The sequence below is a fragment of the Pyxicephalus adspersus genome, chromosome 11 (genome assembly GCF_032062135.1).
Source record: "Pyxicephalus adspersus chromosome 11, UCB_Pads_2.0, whole genome shotgun sequence".
Classification (NCBI taxonomy): Eukaryota; Metazoa; Chordata; class Amphibia; order Anura; family Pyxicephalidae; genus Pyxicephalus; species Pyxicephalus adspersus.
The window spans coordinates 26,701,985-26,714,422 of NC_092868.1; the positions used below are offsets into that span (position 1 = coordinate 26,701,985).

Genomic DNA, 12,438 nt, shown 5'->3' on the forward strand with positions numbered 1-12,438 from the left:
CTGCTACATGTTTATTTTTCTCCATTTTGAAAATGAATAAAAACTTATGACATAAAAAAATAAAATATTAGATATAAAAACAATAATAAAACAATGTAATTATTTATGTGTTAGGAAAATACAAAGCATACCCCTGCTATAGATTGTAGTAATAATACCCTGTGATTGGCAGTGGGCAGGCAGTGGGATGAATATTGAGTAGGGCGGTGTGGTCCCTATGTGGGGAGCGGTCTATTATGTATTAGTGGGCAGTCATCCTCTGGAGGAGTCTCCCTCCCTCTGTCCCTTTTATTCTGTATCAGAAGCAGCGATACAGCCTGCAACACCACAGCCGGGACACGGGGCCACACAGCCCAGGACAACACCCGGGACAGCTGGGGAGATAATCACACTAACCCGGGACACCTGCTGATCCCTATCATCCACCACTGGAGCCCGCACTGCCCACACACTGACACTCCCACCCGGGACACCCCACTCATCTCACCTTCATTGCCATCACTGTGCCAGGAGGAGATCTGCTGCCCACATGGAAGCCCTACTGCTCATCATAGCCCTACTGCCAGGTGAGTCTGTGCCATGCTGAGCGCTACCAAGTGCCATGATCACAGAGACATAGAGGGCAGCCAGGGGACTTCTAATGTGTGTATGGGAGAGGATCCAGAAATATCATTTTATGGGACAAGAGTGCTACCCATCCATCCATCTATTTATCTATCTATCCATCCATCTACCCATCCATCTATCTATCTATCTATCTATCTATCTATTATCTATCTATCGATCAATTGATCGATATATCTATCCACCTATCTATCTATCTATTATCTATCTATCAATCAATTGATCGATTTATCTATCCACCCATCCATCCATCCATCTATCTATCTATCTATCTATCTATCTATCTATCTATCTATCTATCTTTCTATCTTATCTTTTTTATTTCTGCATTTTTAATTACCTGTCTATATTTGTTTCTTCTTCTATACTTTCTTGTTTCTCTCTGTTCTTTTAAATTCTCTCTCTATTCCCTGTCCATGTTATCCACTCATTTATCAATCGATCTTTCCATTTCATCTAAGTGAAATAACTTCTGTATACCCGGTGGGTCCCTATGAATGATTCTGATACAAGTGGTATATCAGGTGAATGGATAGGGATTCCTTCCTCTTCTTGTGGTGTTGCTGCTGTAGGATTCTATTTCTGAGTCTTGGCTGTAGATCATCAGAGGGCTGGGATGGTATTGAGCACAATATTGACTTGCATAGTAATGGATTGAGCATGGACAAGAGCATGTTGGTGCATAATATCTTAATAGACACAAGACGGATTGGTATTGATGCAGAAAGAAAAATCAAACAATAGATAAAAAATAGTAAATTTAACCACAGTAAAAAAAACAGTATAATTATATATATATAGTTGTTTTTTACATGTGTTTATCTATATTAAGTAAGCTGTTAGTAGGTTTATCTATAAAGCATGTGTCATGGTATATTTGAGTCCCATTCTGATATGTTTTCAGTGGAATGCTTCGTCATGGTGCCCAGATGCCAGCACTAGCTTTCAGAGTAGTATTATCACTTTATGCACATCCAGCCCCATGAGACCCATATTAATCACCACATTCCTTTCCATTCATTATTGATTATCTTGTCTGTTGTGATGCTCCTCAGGCTTCTGCTCCTAGCTTACCTTGTACCAGCTGTGTTGGCAGGTTGTTGGAATAACCCATCACTGCTCTGCACCCTGCATCCATATTACCTGATTACTAGGGCAGTGCCAAGAACAGTAATGAGGAGCAAAGTGATACAACCCTTAATAATCTGAGCCTCTACTGTGATTGGCGATTTGCATTTAGCACATTTTGGTTTTACCAAATAATCCCCAAATATGTATTTTATAAGAAGAAATACAGTTTTGAAATTGTGCATTAGAAATATGTAAAGTGGTTCATCAATGGAAAAACCGTCAATCATCCACTAATGGTCGGAACTGGTGACCATGAGTGTAATTACTGACTTCAGACTACCTGAGATCTTCTGCTTGGTGTAGAGTTTGCGCTAGAGATTTCTGAGACTTTTTTGCACTCTTTATATTCTGCTCATATGCGTCACATTGCAAGCAATAGGCTAGCTTAAATGATTAACGCACAGAGTTTTTGGTAGATAAGAACTGGAAAACTTTTGTTTGAAAGTCTTCCTTCTGTGATGTTATTGGATCTGTGTTGATGTCTCAATCATTGTTCTTCATTATCCATCCTAATAAATATTTGAAAATTGAGTGGAGGAGACCCAATCATATTAGCTGTCAGCTGGGTGGAGCCCTGAACTCAAGGACAAAGATTTCATCCTCCAAAATTCAACACTTAAACCTAAATAGTTCCACCCATCATGGTTGAATTTTCTGTTTTCTGTTTGAGAATTGGAGTCTCAAGTAGTTCTTGTTGGAATTTTTAGTCCTTAAATTTTTGTGTTTGATGGGGCGAGTAGTATGACATTGCCCGAACATGCTTGTGAAAGTTGTAAATATCTCCTTGGTCTATGAGCCACAGTACATCTCAAATTCCTTTAATCTTCTCTACTGCTCTGTGTGATTCACATCTTCTAAGCAACTATTTCTAAGGTTCATTTTAGTGAAACTCAAGAGAATTGGATTCTGCTTTGTAAAGTGGCGCCATTTGCTTTTACTAGACATAATTAGGGATCAATGTGATTTTTTAATATTAATAATAATAATAATAATAATAATAATATGCAATGATTACCTGAATAAAGTACAGCAAGAACTTCTAAGGTCTGGTCAACAATAAAGTCTGAGTGGATGATGGTAAAAGTGCTTTGAACATAGTAATGGCTTTTTGCCTGTAAGCGTTTTCTAGACTTTAATACAACAAAGTAATGAAGATAAATGAGATTATGTAAATTATAACAGCTTTACTGAATACAATTATCATTAATCAGACTGTACCATTATTGTTACAAAGTTATATAAAGAAAAAGACACATGCCCACTGAACCACAAGACAAAAAAAAACTAAAAATTCTCAAATGATCCAGAGAAAAGCAAAAAAAAAAAAAACCATAAAAAAACATGCTTTAATTATCTCAATTTCCTCTGACCCCCAAGGGCAATCTATGAATAAACATTGCACTGTGTTATTTTTTGTAAATGTAAGCAATTTAATATTGTACATTTAAAACACATCTGATTTCTTTTTGAAAGAATCTACTAGGTTGGATGGAACAAGCTCATTTAGAAGACAATTCAACATTTTACTGCTTTTATGGTATAGGATCATTTCTGTATGCAGGGTTAAACCTGCTCTAGGTGCAGAGTACTCTTTTGCAATGACCTTAAAGTGAATGGTGTACTATATAAACCTCTTCTCTATTTATACAAGGCGATCATATCTCTTCTTAAAGCCAAACTTTAACAGGAAACTAATAAATACATGGAAGGTAGTTGTTTTACATGCCAAAGGATTTGAGCTGCTCAATGCTGAAGGGGTTTGATTTTTTTCCTACTTCTGTTTATTACCACTTTTTAGGTCTTCTTCACCCCCAACCTGTGCAAGCAGGCAACTGAATAAAAAGCTGTATTAGGCTGCATGGAGACACCTTAGTGATGGTCTATTTCATTTGTCTTATATTTGGCGTGCAGAGCTTGCTGGATCTTGTAGTTCCTTTGTAACCTGCAATAAGAAGTTGTACATACTAGCATTGGAGGTAGATGGACACCTAGTGCTCATGTTGTCTCACCTAGTGTTCTGAAGTTAACAGTAGTTGACATAAACAGAGATTGCAGAGTCAGCATCCACTGGCACCACCAGCCTGTCTTCATTTTAATGCAAAGCAAATGCTGCAACAAGCACTTATCTATATTGGGCCCTCCAGCTCAATACAAATCTTCTGCTCTGAGCTGCAAGGAACACATGAAGATGTTCGGTAAGGCACCCAGAGCCCTCCCTCTGAAGCCTAAAATATGTTTCTTTCCCACTTGGAGATATCTTGCCAATTATTCAGTATTTTCTGCCTGTTAAAGATTCAAGCCTGAAGGATTTACAGTGCAGGAAACCAGACAGGTCCCCAAGGGCTTTATTCATTTTCATTATTCTTGGATTTAGCAGAAAATCTTTTTTTTTACCAAAGTATCCTACAATAAAATGGTCAGAGTGCAGATGGCGAACGTGTTAAAGGAAAACCATGGAGGCTCCATTATTGACCTATATTGGTCATTTTACAGGCAGTGATTTGCCTAATGGAAGATCATCATCCATCTCCGAACTCTGGAGTCACACAAATATGGAAGCAACAATAAAATGAAAAAAGTCCCAAAATTCCCTTACAGTGGTTGGCAACAGTGGCTGTAAGTCTGTGGCAGGGGTACGTATTGGGCAGTGTTTGTCTACTCAAATTTTAACAAAAGTTCATAAACAGCAAATGGTTTAAATCAAACCTAATGTTAGATCAAACTTGAACTTTATCCCTAGTTTGTATGCAAAACTAAGTTCTACTTGCTAAACCGTCTTGGTGAAAAAATCATTCAAATGGGTTAAATTTTCCTGCCAATTGCTGCTGTCTTCCCCTGGGACAGGCAGGTGTCAGAAATGTCTACATAATGCCCATCCCCCTTCCTCCATGGTCACATGTGAATGTACACATTTGAAGGATGGTCTTTTATATGAAAGATTGTTCAGTCACTGGAATGTGCACACATGGCTGGCTACCACCCTCTCCATAGTTTGATATAGTGCTTTGCTTTTTTCATGGTTTTATTGAGTATTATGGACAGATAGACTTTTCTTATAACACGGCATAGTCTCCAACAGCAAATTTTGCTGCCCTGCCATCGGATATTGGAAAATGGTTTTGTTACATCAATTTGCATATTACTCTTTGTCTTGATTAGTAAACCAACCCATAGACATAAGATGAAATATAGAAATGAAAAATACAAAAGAGTATTGATTAATGAATAAGGAACTTCTAAAGCTCGATTTTTGATCAGTTTTTGGTTTAAAATGCAAATGCAGAAAACGATTACACAATTTATAAAGATCAGCCAATCAGTTTATGTATAATTCGGTGCAAATTGACAAAGGTTCTGAAATGTTTCCGGTCAATTTGCTGTTTCACCAGATTTACAGATCAACTAGTTCATTCTGCGAGTGATTGCTTTATAGATACAATCCTAAATACAGAGGAAATCATATGATAACTTATAAAGAAAAAAAAGACTAGTACAAAAGAATACAAATGAATGAAGCCTCCAGGTGTAGCAAAAAGTACCTTTTTGTTGTTTGAATATCATAAGATGTAAAAAGATTATTCCTATTATGGTTAATTTGCAAAAATCAATTTGTTGAAGATTTCTTACACATTTTTTAATAAAGAGTCCAGGAAGAAGAGATAAACCACCAATTGATTTGAATTTGCACATTCCTTCGCCTTTTATTTAGTCTGTGCCTGAAAATCAGTTATTGTACAGAATGATGTCCTTGTTTTTTGGCTGGTGGGTGGACAATGAACAGGTTAGGACAGGCTTTGTGTACTTTGTTATTTCACAGCAAATTCCCAAATTCCAGACATGGCAAAACATCACCCTTCACAGCACAAAAGCATACAACCCCCCCCCCCCCCCCTGCAACAACAAAGAGAGGCAGAGCCCCCGCCTTCATGCCGCCAGGTGTGAATCACTCTCACACTGAAGTTTGGAATCTTCGGTGAGTCTATAGAACGCGGCATGGCAGCGCCGATGAGGCATTGTTCCCAGGAATTAGACGCCCGTGTCCTTTCATTTCCCGATTTCATCAGGAATGTTAATATGCAGTCACTTAAGCCACTTTGTCGCAGTAGGAGGGCCGCATTGCACAAGGGCTACTTTAAGTAGATCGAAACCTAATTATTTCATTGGAACATTTTATATACACTTCACCATGTTCATGTTTTTCTAAAGCTAAAAATGTTCAGTATTAAAACAGTCAAAAGCCCAAAACACTGCAAACGTGCAATATTATGTATGAATATGTGCTGTAAATTTCACCTCTGACACATAGTGCTTTCAGAAACGTAATGTCCTTTAGTTATCTTTTTCATATACTTTGAAAAGCATGAAGAAGCTTCAAATATGGTGTTGCACGCCTAAGGAAAAAGTTTGGGGTCAAATGACAGTGCAGGGAGAAATAAATAAAGAAATACGTAGAAACATCAACATTTAAATGTAAACTAAACTGATTTTACAGAACACATTGTAAAACAATACTGTTGGAGGAAAAAGGTTCAGTGCTAATGGGTTGCGTGGAAGGTTCTGGATTATATTTAATACAAAATAAGTATGCAAGGAGTAGAATAGTAACATTGTGAATTGTTTTCAGAAAACCCATGGCTCATATAGGATTAGAGGAACCATGAAAGATCATGATTGATGTTTAGCCTGGAAGGGTTGGAGGTTTGACAAGTGCCTTTGGGGTAGTGCAAAGATATAAGTCAGGAGAACATTGAAAAGGGTGCACCTTACTACGCAGTGACTATAACTTTGTTACACTGTAGACCCTTTCAGACCACCTCTGAGGCTCCATTCCCCTAGGAATGTTGGTGGTGGAGGCAGTGTGGGAATGTTGCCCGTGTGTATCATACAAAACAATGTTGACAGGCTTTGCTACCCCTCCACATCTCTGGAACTTGCTAAGTGGGTGGCGTGGGTGTGCCCTCAATCTTAATTGCATGTCATGGCACCTAATAGTACCTGCTGTACCATAAAAGTGAATTTTTATAGTGTTTTGTGTGAGTACAGGTTTACATTAAATGTCAACATTGCTTGACTAATAGAATAACATTATGATAGAACAGCTGAGAAATGATACCATTTTCAGTAAAATTGCTTTAGCATTTGTGGTCATTTTAGACTTGTGGGACTGACATAATATTTGTTGGAAGTCCCACCACCAGAGTCATTGGGTCTGATTTATTAAAGCTCTCCAAGGCTGGAGAAGATACAGTTTCATCAGGAAAGCTGGCTGGTCCAGCAAGCCTGGAGTGAGTCTAGTCCAGGAAACATTTGCTACCAAATACCAAATTACTTTAAAGAAATCCATTGCAGGTTTGCTGAATCACCAGTTTCACTAACGAAAATGTATCCTCTCCAGCCTTGACGAGCTTTAATAAATCAGGCCCATTGAACGATTTAGGAAGTAAGAGTCAGAATCCTGTTCCTTAAGGTGCCTATCAAAAACATCAGTGTCTCTGACTACTTGTATTGATGTCTTTACAATCTAAGAAGCCTGTGTTGGCTTAAATGGCCAAATTTGAATAAGACATGGGTGTTTATTAGTAAAGTTGAACTGGCTTATCTCCAGTGGGCTAATTTTGGAAGCTCAAGAAAATAATGTGGTGCACAGCAATTGCCAGTTCTTTCTTTTTCACCAGTTTAGTTCAAGTTTGTGAGTTTACCCATGTCACTGTTTTTTTCTAGTTTGCTGGCCTGTAGATCCTAGAATTGTAAATACACAGGAATGTGAAAGGAAAAGAGAATGTTGTGAGCCTCAGTTAGTTCCCATCATACTTCTTAATCCTTTTTCCATTTCAACACAAAAACAAGAAATAGACTAACCAGTGGTGGTGTTACATCAAACACAAGGACAAAAGAAGTCAAAGAGAAACGAAAATTACTACCAGTTAATGTATTTCCAAAGGTCAGGGGTTTTCTTATTTGTTCTCTGAGGTCCGAACAGTTCCTATATGGCTAACTATATGTAGTGCTTTTTTCTCTTGCATTCTTATGTCTGGAAGAAAAATGTCTTTTGATTCAGACATTGACTTGGAGTCCATGAAGCTTGTACCTGGGAAACGTCACTCTACAATTCATAAGTTTTATAAGCAAGAATTCTTTGTGGGCATCAACATTTCTGGGCAATGACATATGAGCATGAGTAAGTTACGCTTTCCGCTATATTATGAATTTAGGTTGGAATTGTAGGTCAGGGGGTTAATGAACAAGGTAGCTTTTTACATCACGCCCTCTAATTATTTCAACTATTCTAAGCCGAAACCTACACCCCCAAGTTCTTTCTTACTTTTTTTAAGAATAGCAGCTTCCTAAATTGTGTCCATCCCAGCTAGAAGAAATCTATGGCTGTGCTGCTCATTCTAGCTTATTTGTAACTCATAGACTTAAATGGGAAGTACACAACCATTACTGAAAAAGCAATGCCCTATTGAAGTATAAGGGACCTTACAACACAGGCACTAAATAAAGTTTTAAATAAAGGGTACGTGCGTTAAAGTGTGAACGTATGTATTTGGCTTTATATGGAGGCTAGATAAAAGTTGTTGTGAGTGAATGATTCTCCATGAATGAGCATTCTTGCTGAATAATATCAAAATTGATAATTCCATACACATGGCAGGTATATGCTTGCTTGTAGACCACTGTGCTAGATACAGTCATAAAATATCCTGGGTATGCCAACTGACCACTGCTTGCACTTGCATTGTTCTGCACATGATGTCCCTCTTGCTAGTGATATCTATACATGCTTGAAAATAAATGATAATCAGACTGGATGGTACCAAAAAATTTTGTGGATTGTCATTATCTTTGACCAGTTTTTGAAAAAACAATTATTGGCTCAGTAGCCATTCTTTTAACCAACTGCTATCTAGCATCTCTATAGGCCTTCAGACTTAGGGAGATTAACCATTACAGCAAAACTGTACTCCATTTTTAAGTAAAAAGAGAACTGCCTAAAATCAGATACTACTAGGTGCCTGCTATTACCTCTATTAAGTAGTAAGTGCTGCTTCTATGCCCCTGTGATTTATTTTTACTTTATCACTTAAGGTGTGTACACACTTCCAATTTTTATCGTTCCAATCGAACGACGAACGATCGATTGGGCAAAAAATCGTTGGTAAAAAAGTAACCAACGACGCCGACGAACGAGGAAAGTCGCTGGAAACGAACGACCGGACTGACGGATCGGATTGGACGACAATCGTTGAACATCGTTCGTGTGTACGGTCGTTCGTTGATCGTCCATGTTCAGAGCATGCGTGATGAACAAACGTCCGTTCACTTTACTGTCGTGCACATAGTTCCTCTGTCGCTCAAACGATTGTATCTATTGTGTGTACAATATCTATGAACGATCGTGTCGTTAACTCTATGTGCAGGATCGGTGCTATACGATCGTTCATATATATCGTGCATGAACGTTCGTCGTTCGTTTTCCAACGATAATAATTGGAAGTGTGTATGTAGCTTTAGACATGACTTTCCATATCTAGGAGCAAACAACTGCCATTCCATTGTCAAGGGAGGTTGTAGTGATCTGTAATGCAGTAATGGCATGTTTATTGGATAAGAGGATAACACTCCGTGGAACTTTTAGCAGAACTTTGTGGTGTCTGCTTAAAAACAACACTTTTAGAGATTAAACAAGTACAATGGTACAATGCTTTTTCCACAAGTATGCACAGAATAATTTCACATTGTGAAAGAGCTGCTATTTTTCTTCTTCACTCCATTTCTGGTGTAAACATATTACCTATGTCTACCAGATTCGGGAGTTTTTGGACACCTTGCTTGGCCAGAATGGGTCGACATAAATCCCACGCAAATACAAAGATTTACTTTGTCTTTGACATAAAATTGTGCCAAAGCTGTATAGTGAGCTTCACTTTATGTACACATACAAAAAAAGTGCTGACAGGCATTTAAGTAGCATTTCAGCATCTCTGAGAAATGAGACATACACAGTGTCTTCTCTCATAAAAATGCCTACATGTCAGCGCTTAACAAACCAAATTTAGTTCCACCTCAAGTTGGTTGACTCTACCTGATTACATTATCAAGAAGCTTTCTTGTTATCTTTTTCTTTAAACATCCCTATAAACAGCACTCATAATATCTATTATATAGTTCAAGCTGATTTAAAGCTTATTTTCCAATAAATTCTAACCTCTGTTGGACATCAAAGACTAATTATGGTGACAGATGATTCCTCCAAGGTCTTCTACATAACCCCTCTCTCTCTAAAGCTGCCCCTTGGTTGGCCGCTTTGACCTCTGCTCTTAAAGAATCGTATTTTAGAGTCTGTGTAACCAAATGCTTAGAGGCATTGTGGACATTGGGGTATTATGTTTGCCTGTCAATAAATCAGCCAGCATGTTTGTGAACTTAAACACAGTCCTACAAATGGGAAAAGCAGTATACTGTTACTAATGTTACATTTTTATTGAATGCTTATACATTTCTAAATCATAGTCAATTAAAACAATGAACAAAAAAAGTATTATATTGAATTTTACCAGTATGTTAAGAAGAACCAAGATCCAGTGATTTTGTCATTGGGTCTAAAACAAGGTTTTGTCAATGGAAATGGTTCATTTGAATTTTTATTGGTATCTTGATCAGTTGGAGATTCTGGGAAAGGTTTATTGAATAGTATTGAAACACTGCAGTAGTCACCCTGTTTCTTGACCATATCTATCACAAGCACAATGATGCGTGTGAATGGAAGTAAATGCAATGCAATGGTGTAATTGCATAGCACTGTACATTGAGCTGTACATTTGTGGCTCAGTATACTTCAATAGAAACAACAATTAATAGCAGGTAGAATTATCCATGACAACTTAGAGATAAACAGACTCGTCTGTCATAGGAAAGCTGGCTTATATATACACACACACACACACACACAATAATACATAACATATATACACAACACATATAACTGCTATATACAACATAAAACATCATTAAAAAAGCTAAAAAAAAATACAATTGCGTTAGCTCCATTATTGTTTCCTAAAAACTTTCCAGAACAGAAATATGTACGCTGCCTTTACAGCCACCCAAATGACAATTTTTAATAACAAAATCAGCAAAGGTTTGCATTTCATTGACTTGTAGTATTACATGGTTTATGTCAGTGCCACTTTGGGATAGTCAGTCTAGCCATTATTAGACCTTGTGTCTTTTTATTCTCACTTGGTACTCTGGTGATGATGTGCTAGACTGATTGAAACATCTCCCAGGGTGTAAGAGAGGCCTCTTACTGTCAGACTGATAGCACTGACATTGTGCACATTACACGTCTAGCATCCATATTCTGTGCAGTCAGTATCTGATAATAGTGTACAGTATATCTACCAGCTTCTATAAAAAAACAGAAATGCAAATTATACCATTGTAGAATATTTCCCATTTGGGAGTCATTTATGAGAATGATTATCCAACTGGCTTTAGCAGCAAGATTGCCCCATAGAAGGTTGTCTTCTAACCTCCACCACCCTGTATTCTGCCAATGAAGAATCAATGTCTGTCCTACCTATAGAAACCAACAACTTATCCTAGCTGCTGACAGTCCCCCGCCATCAGACCACCAGAGCTCTGATACATTGCTGTAGGCAATGCTGACTATTATAAATAAAATATGTAGCAAAGCTGAATAATTTTGGATTGTAGGAAAATTCATTTGGTTAGTATGGAATGAACATTTAAATCCACCCTTGGAAAAGCAAACCTCAGCAATTTACTAGTTTTTATTTAAGAAGTGTTTTTATTCAATTTTTGCTTTTTTTTATTGTATTTTATTTCAGATTTACTTCAGTTGATGTGCAATCACATGTATTATCACTGCTTTATGTTTTAGGGGCAGGTCACCCACAGCTGATATTTCAGTGTTCTATGTATTCTGCAATGATAAGCATAATACATAAAAGTTGATCAGCTTCCAATTTTGTGTTAAACCAACCACTCAAATCAATATTTCAATTGTCAATCAATTGATAGGAGGTCCCAAAACACAGCACTCACACAGATCAGATGTATGTGATCATTCGTATACATGATGTACTTTGTGTATTTATGATCAATATTTACCAACACGTCCAAACTATTTTAGGCAACTGGAACCCAAAAAGAATACTTTTTTATGATGAATAACTTTCAGATTCAATTCAGATATGTGTTTTTTTTTTGGATCGGAAGTGAAAATCTGCCTATCTGTAATACTCCTACTGCCTGGACCACAGATACCTCTTGGTGAGATCTCTGCTCAACTCCTGCAGTCATAATAAGGGGCCCTGACTTGATTTTCTATTTATTTTAGACTAGGGAGAAAGTAAAAAGGTGAGGGAGGACATCAAAAGTGCCCAGCAACAGATTCAGGAAATATTACTACAGTCTAAAATCGTTATCTAAGAAATATAAAAATCCAGGAGTTGATTAAGCACATTAGGCACCGCCTATAACTAAGATATGATTTCAAGAATTTACTGTTTAAAATCAGTTAAGATACATGGAATTTTGACATATACCAGAACCTGTTTACTATATTTCATGGATACTGTGGTGGAGATGTCTCTGCATTTGAATTCCATCTCACTTTCAGTGGTCATTATGATGGTTCCCACCCTTCTTCTTTAT

The 12,438-nt window shown here is 37.4% G+C and overlaps 1 protein-coding gene across 1 annotated transcript in view; it reads left to right on the forward strand.

The window, feature by feature from the left end:
- Positions 1 to 309: 309 nt before the first annotated feature.
- Positions 310 to 12,438, forward strand: part of BCAM (basal cell adhesion molecule (Lutheran blood group)) — a 59,795-nt gene continuing 47,666 nt past the window's right edge. Inside the window, exon 1 of the mRNA XM_072427205.1 lies at positions 310 to 566. Within this exon, the coding sequence (XP_072283306.1) occupies positions 530 to 566 (37 nt within the window). The 5' untranslated portion in view covers positions 310 to 529. The remainder of the gene's footprint in view (positions 567 to 12,438) is intronic.